Source organism: Calidris pugnax, unplaced genomic scaffold, assembly GCF_001431845.1.
Source record: "Calidris pugnax isolate Ruff unplaced genomic scaffold, ASM143184v1 scaffold13, whole genome shotgun sequence".
Taxonomy (NCBI): Eukaryota; Metazoa; Chordata; class Aves; order Charadriiformes; family Scolopacidae; genus Calidris; species Calidris pugnax.
Window position 1 is genome coordinate 20748694 of NW_015090810.1, and position 13447 is coordinate 20762140.

Here is a 13447-nt window from a genome sequence, read left to right on the forward strand (position 1 = left end):
GGGTTTAATATTTTTCCTAGAACTTTTTTTTTTTTTTTTTTTTTTTTTTTTTTGGGGAGAAAAAAAAAAAAACAAAAAAAAAAAAAAAAAAAAAAAAACCACCAGAAAACTCCACAAAAATCTTCAAGACAAATCAATTCCAGCAAAGAGGATCATTTCAATCTGCATCTGAGTTTGAAATCCCTAACTTTTTTATTGTGGAGACATGCAAAGTCGGTGTGGAAAAGCCACTGAGGGACAATGCTTTTTCCTCCATCAGTGCAAAGTAATAAGGAATATTTCCCCTACTTCCAGTTACTGTTTTTTTGTTTCAAGAATGGAATTTAGTACAGATCTTGAGTATGGAAATACTACAGTGCCAGAAGAGTGGCTTGAGCTGGGACAGCTGGCCAACCAGTTCTCTCCTTACAAATGCTCTTGCACTCTGCTTGTTGCACAGCGGAGCTTCTGTCACTAGCAAATTAAGCAACCAGAACTTGAATCTATGGTATATTGTTTATTCTTTCATCCTCTTACCCTGAGCCTGTGCAATGACCTGTCTTATTTGGACTTCTGATAGATGTGTATTTCTCTTGCCAAAGACTAAACAACTTGCCATGCAGTTGGATAAGACACTGTGACAGTTCTGATAGGCCAGGATTTCCACAGACAGTCTTTGAATTGTCTCCAAGAGTCTTTTATGCAAATAAGATTGTGTCTAATTTTGCTTTACTGACGTAACCCCAGCCTGCTAATCAGTTTGTTAGGAAATCTTTAAGATTTCCTGGTCTTCCAGTTCCCACAGATGAAAGTCAAGACCATGACCTCATGACCTTGATTTGATATCTAGTGGGACTCTATTGTAAAGCAGAAGTGACAGTTTGGAGTCATTGAAAAGATGCTCTATGGTGTTCTGAAACCAGGAAAGTTTCCTTAGAACTGAGTGAAAGCTTCTTACATGGTCATATTTCATTGCTGTAATCCAAAAGAAAGCATTGTGGAAATTTCAGTGAAGCCTGTCCATACTAAACTGTGACAGAAGCTAATAGCCAGCTGGAGATGGCAGTTTAACTGCATTACTTACAGCTGCTGCCTGTGAGAGCACAACGCTAGCAAAGCACCAGAGATTATCCAATTACAGTCAGCCAACAGAAACAGCATAAGGGCTGTTTCTCTAAATGCTCTCCCCACCACATCTGTTTTCTTCCAAGGATACAGATTCAGCTCCATGTTCTCCATCCACAAGCCAGTTTCCTCCTGGCTGCTTGACAGTGGGCTTGTATTCATGTATAGTGAAAGAAAGGTAAAATGACATCTCATTTAACAGTATGGGTATTTGATACCAACTAGTCACTGTATGCAGGTGCTGAAGTGATTAGGGAGAGAACTGCTTTACTCCAAAAGAAGGTATCTAGAAGTGAGAGAAAATTTCTCCATTGCTAGTCAATGAAAGTGTCTTTTCAAGGATTGGTATTCATCTTAGCAGTCATCCTATCGTCCTTACTTGGGCAAGGAGGGCATCTTGTTATAGCCAACTGCACTGCAAGCTTCAAGGATATTGAGAAAGGTGAGAATGAATGTCTACTCTTTTCCACAGAGAGAATATAATCCATTGAGTATCATTGAAGCAGTTTTAGTTTGAGGTCCTGAACAAGAGTCCTGCTATATGACCTTCAGTTATGTTTCCTTCACTTAACAGTTGTGATAATTGCTGTTTGGCTTCCTTTCTGCAGAACGTGTTTGAGGGTATCAAACTTGGGAGGCCCTTGGCTGGAATCATCATATCCACATGGCCCTCTTCATGGTTGGTTGGATTCTTATGCTTAAAGCAGGAGGAGAAGATTTATCAAGGAGTGGTGGTCTTGTGTAGGAGACACAAGTTCCTCTTTGTAAAACACGATGTGAATTAGGTGGACAAGCTAGTGGTCAAGGCACCTTTTGATGAATGAAAGTTACAAACTGGAGCAGTGCTTGAAGGATTTTTTTATTGATTTACTGTGTGAGAATTCATAGCCTTTTAGAAGATTTTTCCCAACTACTGTAATGTGAAGGAAAGATTGCAATTCTTCACACAGCTTGTTCAGGTTTGATGCAAGGTGTGGGCACTTAGGATTGAGGAAGTAGTGTTCTGTCTTGGACAGGGTCTTTGTCTTGGCTGTTAATGCTCTTCATGTAAAAAAATTTGGAGATAGGTTCTATTATAAATTCATTTAATTTAGCGAACTTGATTGCTGGAACAGTACAAGCTAAAGCAAGTGTTGCTGCAGATACTGAGCATATTGTTTTTCCTAAATGGAAGCAACCTTCCTATCTGCCTTTTTGAAAACTCCTGGGGCTTATTAAACATATATTGTTCTTTAAGCTTTCTAAGGCTTCCTTCTTTTTTGCGTACTTCAATGATTCTTAACACATGCACATTGATAGAATGAAATGCTACTCATCTTTATTGGTGTGATTAATTCAATATTCATGAGTGCTAGGAATAGACTTAGTAAGTGGAAGATGGCAATTGAAACTTCCTTAACAGCACGCATAAGATGCATAATAACAGCTAAGAAAACCAAATTGCATGGGTTTGAAAATCTGCACTGAGCAGTCATTAAGCATTGTTCTTCAGTTGTGTGATTTCATTTCATTAAGTATTTGCATACTAATAGAAAGCTGAAGTTACAAGTCTACTGCTGTGAGCAATGGTTAGCCACTCCTTCCAGTCCTTGTGTTTACTTCTATACTCATCCACATTGCTTTGGCAAAGCACAGGGAGAAGCTTTAATGATTTCAGCTGCAATAAACCAAATCAAACTAGAGACCAATAATGAACTTAATTTGCTATAGAAACAGTCTGTTTGCTATTTCATCTAGTAAGGTAAGTTAATAACAATTTTGGGCAAAAAAGAAGGATTTTAGATATTCTAATTTTATTGTTTAGTAATTGAATAAAAAAATGTCTTCTTTACCTTTGTCCTTACATGCTGGATTTATTTCACATACCTCACATATGTGAGATTTTGAAACGAATGTTTGAAAACTGGGGGGCCAGTATACCTGTTTGTTTAGTTTTTTTATTTGGGGATCTAGACTCTCTATTAGAAAAAGGTCCAGTTCTTTTATATCAAAAAATGCATTAAAGGAATTGACCAGTCAGGCCAGCCTTGCTAATGACAAAGTCTGAAGTCTTCCAGAGCAACATAAAGTAGTTAAAGATCAGGACATGTAATCCGTACACTAAATGAAGTCAGATTCAGTAAGATGTTGCCTGATGGCTGTATGTTATCTGAATAGTCTGTTCTGTTTACAAAAGAGTCTTATATCTGCCATTTAATCAGAAGAAAGAAACTATAGTCAGGCTTAGCTTTCATGCTTGTAACAAACAATTGCAAATTAATAACAATTTTATTTGTATGCTGAAGTCTAAAGCTTCAGTATGTTTCCTGGCTCAGAGGCCTTTGCTGAATATTTTCTATACATTTTCAAGTAATAATGGTGTTCTCTTTTACTGTGCTTTTATGTAAGTAAAATGCACTCTTGATTTTTAGGCTTGTAAAGAAAGAACTGTACATGATCTTAAAGATCATTTGCAGAATGAAATGTTTCCAGGATCTCTATTGCTTCAATAGTATGAATAAGAATAGTTCTATTTTAATAAAAACAATGAAGTTCATTGTTAGATCTGAGTTTAGCTCTTCCCCCTTTTTCAGGAGAGTAAAAACAATCATGCAAGTGATGTTCCTACTTGATATTCTGATACTGAAAAAACACTATTGCCAAGGTAATTGGATAATATGATTTTCTTAAAAGCATGAAACAGCTTTATCTCGGGTATGTCAATCTTAATGCCATTAATCCTCTAAGGCAGCAGGTACCATGCATATGCACTTGCGTGCAGTGCAGGATGTGACCTTGCGAGACATAATAGCGGCCACTCAAACAAAGTAAGAGCCTGTGGGAAAATTTGTGCAGACCTCCTGAGTGGAAAAAAAAAAATAAGAGCTGGAGGGTCACAGAGACAGTTTTCCTAGTATTTTTCCAGATCAACAGAAGGAAACACACTACAGAATGTTTGGTACCATATGTGTAGAAGTAGAATGCGTGAAATAATGAGACTGATTTTATTTTTCATAATTTGTGGCTTTGAGAGGGCTTTCTGTTTTACTTTTTTCCCATGGTATGAAACTCTTTACTGTGATGATATATTGCATTGTCTGCTTTGAGCTGTTACAGCCATTTCTTTTAGGCACCAAAGAAAGAACTCTGAAAACCAGGTCACTTCTTTTAGTTGGTATTGCTTGAGGTATTTAACTGTAGGCACAGAAGTATTAAAATGTTGACATTATCTTATCACCCTGTATTTTCCAAACAGCAAAATAGGTGCAATGAAAGGAAATGGTGATCTTTAAGGGCTGATTGTCCTACTCAAGTAAAACACAGACAGTGCTCTGGGATCCTTTCATAAAAATTGTAAAAACTGTTAATAGTCAAAGCAAAAATCTGCTACTTCTGAAATGTTTCTTTACCCTGCAAGTGCATAATATCATACTGTTTTCTCCTACTCCAACTTCTGAAATCAGGGTTTCCAACTCTTGTGAAACTGAAAAAGATAAAAGGGGAACTAGACCCAAGTTTTTTCCCTAATACTTTCTGAAACACTGAAACACTACTAAAAAGAAAAAAAGAAGAAAAGGAAAAAGAAAACAACCACAACCAAAAACCACTCAGCCTTAAGTATCTGCAAGAAAACTGGGCAAACTGTTTAACTAAAATAGCTTTTAAATCAAATACGTATTATATTCTTCTACTGCAGCTTTGTTTAGGCAAGCAAGATAGTTTTTACTAACACTGATTTCCTCAATTTGTTAACTAAAACTAGAAGCATATCAGGGTTGATATTTTAGGCTGTTCTCTAAATGTGGAGTTTTTTCCTAACCCCAGCCATCCTTGACTCTTTGGCACATGCAGAGTTTACCCTTAAACCCATAATATGGTAATGGAACTTGGGTTGCGTTTATACAATAGGAAGTTTTGTGGTAAATTCGTTGCAACCAGCTTTCAAAACTTGGCCTATCATATCTAAATCATTTTGAGAAGCTTTGGGATAAAAGATATTGGACTAGTGTATGGGGTTATTGATAACAAAAGTCAAGAATTCCAGAGTTATGGTGCCCACAACAACTATATCTCATCACTTGCATTGCACCTATAAACTACAGCATTAAATTTACCGGTATGTCTATTATTTAATAAAACTACAGATGTTCAGCTTGCCTGAATTATGGATAGTGTATGAGCATTGTAACTTTAATTCCCCTGACTTTTTTTTCAGTGAAAGACACCAACCTTAACATTATACTAACATATTTTAGTTGGTGAATTAAAGAATAATTCACTAATTTGTTCTAATCACAAAAAGCAAAGATCTCTAAATAAAGCATAATGAATAAAATATTAAACAGATCAAAGTGCATGTCCTTTGAGAATTCACAGATTGTCTACATACTCTGACTTAAATATCTTATATCTGCCTGAAAACTGTTAGGAAATACACTATTACAGGTTTTAAACTTCTGACTGAAGTCCAAGTATGTCATCAAATGTCAGCAGAGCTTGATTTTACTAAACCTCTGTTAACTCCTTTTTTTCACCTGAGTCATTTGAAAAGTCAAAGTTTTACATCTAACAAGCAGGAAGTGTAGGTTCCAAAATGTATGTGAGGGGTGGTATGAATATATATCGTATTTTCACTATTTGCTGATGCTATGGGGCTAGAACCATTGCAAGAATAAGATCTGAAAAAAATATTGTCCTGTGTCTGTCATAAGTGACCGGAAGAGGATTGTAAAATACTCAGTATGTCAAAAATCTGAATCAAAAGCACTATTATGAGTATTAGCTTCATTTGCACTTTACAAACATATACAAACCATGAAAACATCAACTTTCCAGATCTGGGGTCTAGGCACAAACTTAGAAGCCACAGAATTGATACATCGTTTTTTGTTTTTTTTTTTTTTTTTTTTTTAAACATATCAGAGCTGTGTATCAGTCCTGTTCCTCTACTGGGTTCTGTTAGCACTTAGTACTCTCAGTCTAATACTCCAGTTTTTAGTTAGTCACACCCTTTTCTAGAAGAATATTTTAAGTGTTTTTAAGTGTATTTATTCAATACTTCCTATAGCCACACAATTCTGCATGCCATTTTTCAATAAGGCAACTGGACTTTGAAATATATTCCTGCCTTAATGAACTTATATTCTTGAAGCCCAGGCAAATATCAAAATCAAGAAAGAAAGAAAGAAAAGAAAGAGGAAAGGAAAAAAAAGCCAGCAACAAACTTTATGTGATACTGGGAGATAAGAATTTAAATGTTTCACAGAAGTAGAGTTACCAGAGTCATTAACTAAAGGATATTTAAAGAAAACATGGAAATTTATTTTTAAAAGGCACAGGGAAAGAATAGGTCAAATAAAACATGGAGCAACTGAGGAAGAACTCTGAGTCCTGAGAATAAATGTAGATAAAGGTACAAATTAGAGTACACTTCCAGGATTAAATCTGGAGGAAAACTTCAACACTCCAAATAAGTTTATCAAGGCCAGACTTGACCAAGAGAGATCTGGGGAGAAAAGAGAGAGCTCTGACTGAACACAAGAGGAAAGAAGGATTTGTTTGAGCCTGGAAGTTCAAGGAAGGTCCTAAATCATACTGCCAGTAGCAGGAAAAGTCAACGAAGGAAGAAAGTTGGCAAGGTCTTGGGTTTGAAAACATCAAGAAACAAAGCAATAGCATGTCTTATGAATAGTTTGGCTAATTAATTATAATTAGTAATAAGCCCATGAATGCTTGGGACCATTGAATATCTTTGTTCCTTTGTATAGCACAGTGGTTTTTGTGTTGCAGTTTAGCAGCATAAATTGATAAAATGCCATAAAAAATTGACCTACATTGACAGTAGCATTTGAAAGGCCTTGCACACTCTGGGCATGTTTCTAGTGGGGATCAACAGCTAAGCTGTTAGCTAACAGCCTAGTGTGTCAGGGGTTTTTTTGTCTAAACAAGCTGACATATAAATGCTCTGGCTGACATTTGGGAAGCAACAGATACTCAAGATACTCAGCAACCTGATGTAGTGGGTGGTGTCCCTGCCCATGGCAGGGGATTGGAACTAGATGATCTTTAAGGTCTCACCAACATTAAACCATTCTGTGATTATCCTGGTAGTTGCTGGTATTCATAAGCTGTAGGACAAATTCTAGCAACCCAGATATGGCTTGTAAGGGTTTCTGAGCATTGTAGCTATAGCTTACTTTATAGAGCCGATTTACTAAGAATAATCAGAAAAGTAGCAAACTAAAAATTCACAACTACTTAAATCTAACACAAAATATATTTAACTAAGAAAACCCTTTGCAGTTTCACCTTGACTGTAAAAATGGGATTTCTGCACAGTAACTTCAGGACAACTCCTTCAAGGACCCTGCTCCACTGCATGTTGTTTCTGCTGTTACAGGAAAGAGGAGGGTGTTGGTTTACAATGGTCAGAAGCACCAAGAGCAGAAGGGAGAGGATGAGTGGGCAAAAGCAACATGCTCTTGTCCTCTGCTATGTCCCAAAATCCCATGAATGCACATTCCCAGAGTTCCAGATTTCCAATGCAAAGAATAGACGCCACTTACTTCAGATCAAGAGAAATAATGCATGTCAATAAGAAGAAGAAAAAGAAAGGAATAAAGAGTTGTATGACTCAGACACTCAGACTAACATAATTCAAAAGGAGGATCCCTGCAAGCCGGCAGGTGTTCATTCACACTAATTATGCTATAGAAGCAATGGTAGTATAATTTCACACTTGCAAACCTATTTTTGTGATAATTAGTACATAGCTCCACTAATTTGAAATTTATCTCGAACCAGAATCATCCTGGTGAGTGTAGCTATGGATACTCTGTCTGAAAAGATTGTGATATAGGGATTTGTATTTCATCTTTTGTGCCTCCCCAAAGGTGTTCAATATGTTGAGCTGAACCAAAAATACCCTGATCTGGTTTGTAAACACTTTTAATGAAAAATGCCAAAAAAATAGATTTATCCAGCCCATTGTTAGACCTAACTGAGGCTCCTATGCCAGCACGTTTGCTAGAAACTTCCCAGATAAACAGTTGAAAATAACAGTTCCAGAAGTGCTTGTGACTATGCAGGAGGAGAAGTGGGCCTCTGCTGCAAACAGCAACCCATGGTCAAATGGGATTGAGAACGGGTCCTTGGCCATGGGAGTTTTTGCTATGGCCCCGTTGTGGCTTAGCACAGTCAAATCTTGCTGTGCAATTACATGAGGGAAGAGTATACTAATAAGAGAATTTTGTTTATCACTTCAGGTTCCTCAAGATGAATGGAGTGGATACACTCCACGAGGGAAAGATGATGAGATTCCCTGCCGACGAATGCGTAGTGGCAGTTACATCAAAGCCATGGGGGATGATGACAGTGGAGACTCAGACACAAGTCCGAAGCCATCTCCAAAGATTGCTGCACGGAGAGAGAGCTATCTCAAGGCCACCCAGCCATCCCTCACAGAGCTCACCACCCTCAAGTAAGTCCGTGTTTTACTACATTGTATAGGGCTCTCCATTAAAAGATACAGTTTCTGTTCCTATTTGCTTCTACTCTTTAATTCTAGGTACCAGTTAAGGAAAGTATTTTAAAAAATGTGTTCGGTTATGCTTAATTTTGGTTGGTTTTTTTCTGAACAAGAGTAGATTTGGGAATGTATTTCAATGTTGTTCTGAAAAGGGACCCTACTACCTGCACTTTGATTTTGCAATGTATTTCAACCTGTTAGTGTTAAGTGGGCATTCAGGCACGTACAATGGGTCTGTTCTTTCAATACTTTGCTGAATTATAGCTTTGACCTGCGAAAATTTTGCATTACTGTGTATTTATATATACTTAACAAGAAATTAACCCTAAGTTAGTCTTTGCAACTCTTCGGAGAGCATCTGACGTTTAATTAAAAAAAACAATCACTATTTGAAAATAGACAAATCCATGGTTTCCACTTTTTAGTTCACTCAGAATGGAGCTGTATTTTGTGGAGAAATATAACCAAAACTAAATTTTTTTTAATCATTCATGAAAGCTTTAGTCAAGAGGAATGCTGAATTTATGTCTTTTTAATGTAACTTTGTCCTTTTATTTGGGCCTTTTGAAAGAGCCACCCAAATTCTCATGAAAATTGCATAAATGGACAATTTTTGGTATTAGTGTTTTATTTTAAATGATTCTAAAATGGAGAGGTTCCCTAAAGCAAGAAAATAAATTATATTCATAAAAGAAAATAGTGTGGATTTAAATCAACAATTGTTTCTGTCTGTCTTCTGCAAAATTCATAGCTGTAATAGTGAATCATAGTTCACTGAACCAAAAATAACCTAATTTTAGTATAACTTGCCTAAGGCTGTAGCTTTAAAATGGAAAAAAAAGCCCCTGTATCTCTTCTAGTATCTGTGATTAGTGACAAAAGACTCCTCCTGCATTTCCCTCATTAATTTCCTTTCCTTCCCTGTCCTACTCTACCCCATTTTTTCTCAGAGACCTTATCTGAGAAATAGATTTTAGAGAAAAGTGTTTGATCCTTGTTAAAAATGTCATGGTCTTGACATCAGTGATGAATAGAACAGAAGACACAAACATGCTTATTGCAACTCCCCATAGCAGCCTGCCTGACTTTGTCTCAGGGGAAGCCAGGAATTGCTTCTGCTCTGTCTTTCCATTAGTGTCCAAAGGAGAAAGTAGTCTCATTTTCTGCTGGGATTTTCATAAGCCAGCTGGTTTATGGATCAAGGGATCCAGTGATTCCTCTTATCATCCAGCAGACTTTACCACATCCTTTCCTGAGCCAAAACTCCTCCCCTGAGATCAGTTATTGCAGCCTCTGCAAGGGAAACAGAAATGTTATGTACCACTACAAACTCCATAAAGCCATGCTTTATGCATGGCCACACTGTCAGGCAGGGAGCTTATTCTTTTTGAGACTTTAGAAACATACATTCCACAGTTCTGTAATATATATGTGAAGTACAATGCATCACAATGAGTGTATTTCCTCTTGGTCATTTCTGTTCTCTATAGATATGAGATTTGCAAAGGAATATGGAATTATTAAAAAATGAAAACCCCTGTAGGTCACTGTTCACCCACAGAGGCTGTTAGATCAGAGGGTCTAGGCAGCAGAAGCTTTTAGATTTAGCTTTGAAGTCCCTGTAATTCAGCAAAGTGCTTGTATGAATAGTTCATTTCACATATGTTTTTTAATCTCTTCCTATTCAGGAAAGCTTTTAGGAATGTGCTTAATTTTAAGCTGCACTCTGTAAAATTCATGTAAGTTTAGGAGCTATGCAGAAGTAGGATGTAAATCACAGGGTAGAAGAAGGAAGGGCAAAATGGTAAATGGTAATAAAACAAAAAGAGGACATAATATGAAATAACTTTTCTTTTTCAATGGCTTTTCAGCATAAATTGGGATGAAGTAGAACTATTTCTTTTAATCTATGATGATACTTTATAGAAATATCTCTTCCTGGGAAACCTTCCACTTTCAGAGACAAATTGTACAATACATAATTATGCATTGCTTTTATTCCTTTCTGCTGAACATAATAATTCAGAGGGGGGGTGTTGGTGAGAACTAATCAAGTGCTTGCTCTGGGAATTGAAGTATTCTGTTAAGCTAGATCTTTTTTGTGGACTTCTTCATACTATCTTAGTAGCATGACTTGACCTTGACTATGACATTGCTTGTTCATCCCAGGGCTACCCTGATTACTCGTGAGACTTGTGATAGAGTTTTGCTGGCATGTCAGCCAGAGACTAAATTAGGGCCCCTAACTCGCTGAATATAGGTCATCAAGCATTTGTGTAATGTGTGATAACAAGTTATTTCCTTGGCTTACTGTTGACTTCAGCTCAATTTGCACCTGAGTAAGAACTTTATGGAAATGAGCCAAAAGCCATGCTCATCAGCAGGCAGCCTTTTACTGACACTAGTGGACTTTCTGGCTGACCTTGCAGGACACTGTTAACACCTTAAAGCTGAGTGGTATTTCACTCCTTTAATGATGTTTTTTCTGTCAGTGAAGAACAAGGCACCTTGTGAAAGTAGTGTTTCTACAGTGGTAATTGTCAGGGATCTTCTGCACTTCTTCCTGCTACACCCTTTCTCTGTTTTCCATATGCAGTCTCTAGTTGGCTTAACTTTCATTTTTCACAGAGCAAACAACTTAAAAACATGTTCCCTTTTGCTTTCACTGTTGGTTTTGAAGGGATTTTTCATCTTGTGGGACTTTTCCTCTCTGAGTACTTTAAGTCTAATATTGGTCTCTCAGCCCACGCTGTTCCTCCCACCTACCTACATACCATTGCTCATGCGCCTACTCTTCTAAGAAAGGGTTTTCATTATTACCAATGTTGCTTTTTATATAAGGAATAACTTTTGAACAGCACAACTGTGTCATATCTCCTTTACGTAATACAAATTTATTTTCCTGTTTTTGCTGAGTTTTTTGGGTTTTTTTTTTCTTGCTATGCCTTACAATCTCCCTCCTACAATATTCCTCCCATGCCATGGTTTCCATGTGGTTACAGCACATGTGTCAAATGCTGTGGTACCATTCTGAATAAAGCACAGCTTGCTGCGATCTTGAAATGCACACCTCCGCTGCTGAGCTCTCATTATCCTACCAGGAAGTAAGCAGCTTTTTCTCTCTGTCATTGCTGGCAGTATCCTCATGGTGTTTAATCTTTCACAGTCTAGATAAACTGATCCAGCTGAAAAAAAGTGACATTTTCTTGCCCGTTCCTGAAAAATGGCAAAAGTTTATCTTGCACTTGTAAGCAGATGGAAAATGGACTGGTTAGCTAACTTTGAAAGAAGGTGCAGGCAACAGATAACTGACACTTCCATTACAGCTGAGCTTGATTCAGGACATATTCCTTTGCTATCTATATGTACCTTGGTTATGTTTATCCTGGTTTTCATTGGAAAAAAAGTATGCAATTATATGGTCTGTCCACATGCCAACCTGTCACCTCCACCTCCCAGAAACTTTTGTATCCATTGGCCATCTTTAACCAAGTTTGCTAGAGATACTGAAGTTTGAAAGATACGAAATTCCAGCAATTTTTATGAAGATCTGTAGCTAGATAAGAAAAAGATCTGCAGCCATCCCTTACGATCTCCTGAATGATGTATGGGCAAAGTAGCTGGTGAGTCAGCACAAGGTATAACTTGATGGCAATGCTTTCCCAACCTAAAAATAAGGAATATGGAAGGGGCTGGAAAATTCTGTTGAGGACAAGAGGTCTAAGAAACTGTCACCATAGTTTTTCTACTTCATGCTCTCCCTTTCCTCTTCACTCCACACACACTCACTGCTTAAAATATGGGTTCAGATTCTGCTTCCTAACTCGGTATTGCTGCTGCTGTGGGGACTTCAGCCACTGGAGTCTTCTGCATTTCTTTTTTTAATTTTTTATAAAACATTACAGTACTTAATGGTATACCGTTTGTGGACATTTTACATGGATTTTGGCTTACATATAGTTGCAGAATTCTTCCTTTGAACTCATATTTGATCACACAAACTTTTTCTGAGACAAGCGGTACTCTCTGATGATCGGTGTATTGACAGTTTCAATGATCTTGATACTTTGGAGATGCATTTGTAGAACTCACGAAAAGGAGAGAAGGAAGAACAGGAATTAGTTTTTTCTTGACAAATCTTTATTTTCAAGGTGTTTAAATACACACATCATGTTTTTCCAGTCAGCTGTGACTTGGAGAAACACAATTATAAATGCCACAAATACTTTTAAGGGGCAATAACACTTAAGTTAGACCACCAATGATGAAAGCAAAAAGCGTTAGGCTTTTCTCCTTTTTATCCCATGGTAAAGATTTGTCTGTGTAACTTCCATCATAGCTGCATCTATTCCCATGATTTACTGCATAGATGAGTGACACTTAGAATAAACCAAGCAATTCCTAAATTTAAAGTTTATCAGAGATATTCCAAAAATAGTATCTCAAAATATGTGCATGTTATTTGTGTACAGTCAGGCTTATATTTTATATGTGATAATACAAACAGCTTAAATACTTTCTACTTGTCTGTTAAGATAAAGATAAAATTGTTTTGAAATCCATGGTGCCATTTTTCTTAAATCCTATAAAATCACAGTAAATGATCAAGCTCATTTAAGAGGCAGATTCTGGGAGCAAACTTAATAGCAGTGACAAAAGCAAGAAGAAAGAGGTAGATCTGATTTATACATCCTGAATTCCAACTTTTCATCACCTGTCTGAGAACGGATCAGGTCGGTTCCTGGAGGACAAGTCTTCAAGCTAGGGTCAAGCTATATTACAAATCAAATCTTGACAGAGTTGCAGGACCAGCTTTTCTAGGATGACTTGCAAAAA

The 13447-nt window shown here is 37.1% G+C and overlaps 1 protein-coding gene across 6 annotated transcripts in view; it reads left to right on the plus strand.

Moving 5' to 3' along the window:
* Positions 1-13447, plus strand: part of DLGAP1 (discs, large (Drosophila) homolog-associated protein 1) — a 504110-nt gene that overhangs the window by 369642 nt on the left and 121021 nt on the right. For all 6 annotated transcript variants that reach the window (XM_014938662.1, XM_014938666.1, XM_014938663.1 and 3 more), the window contains one exon: positions 8349-8563. In XM_014938662.1, coding sequence (XP_014794148.1) covers positions 8349-8563 — 215 coding nt within the window. The remainder of the gene's footprint in view (positions 1-8348; positions 8564-13447) is intronic.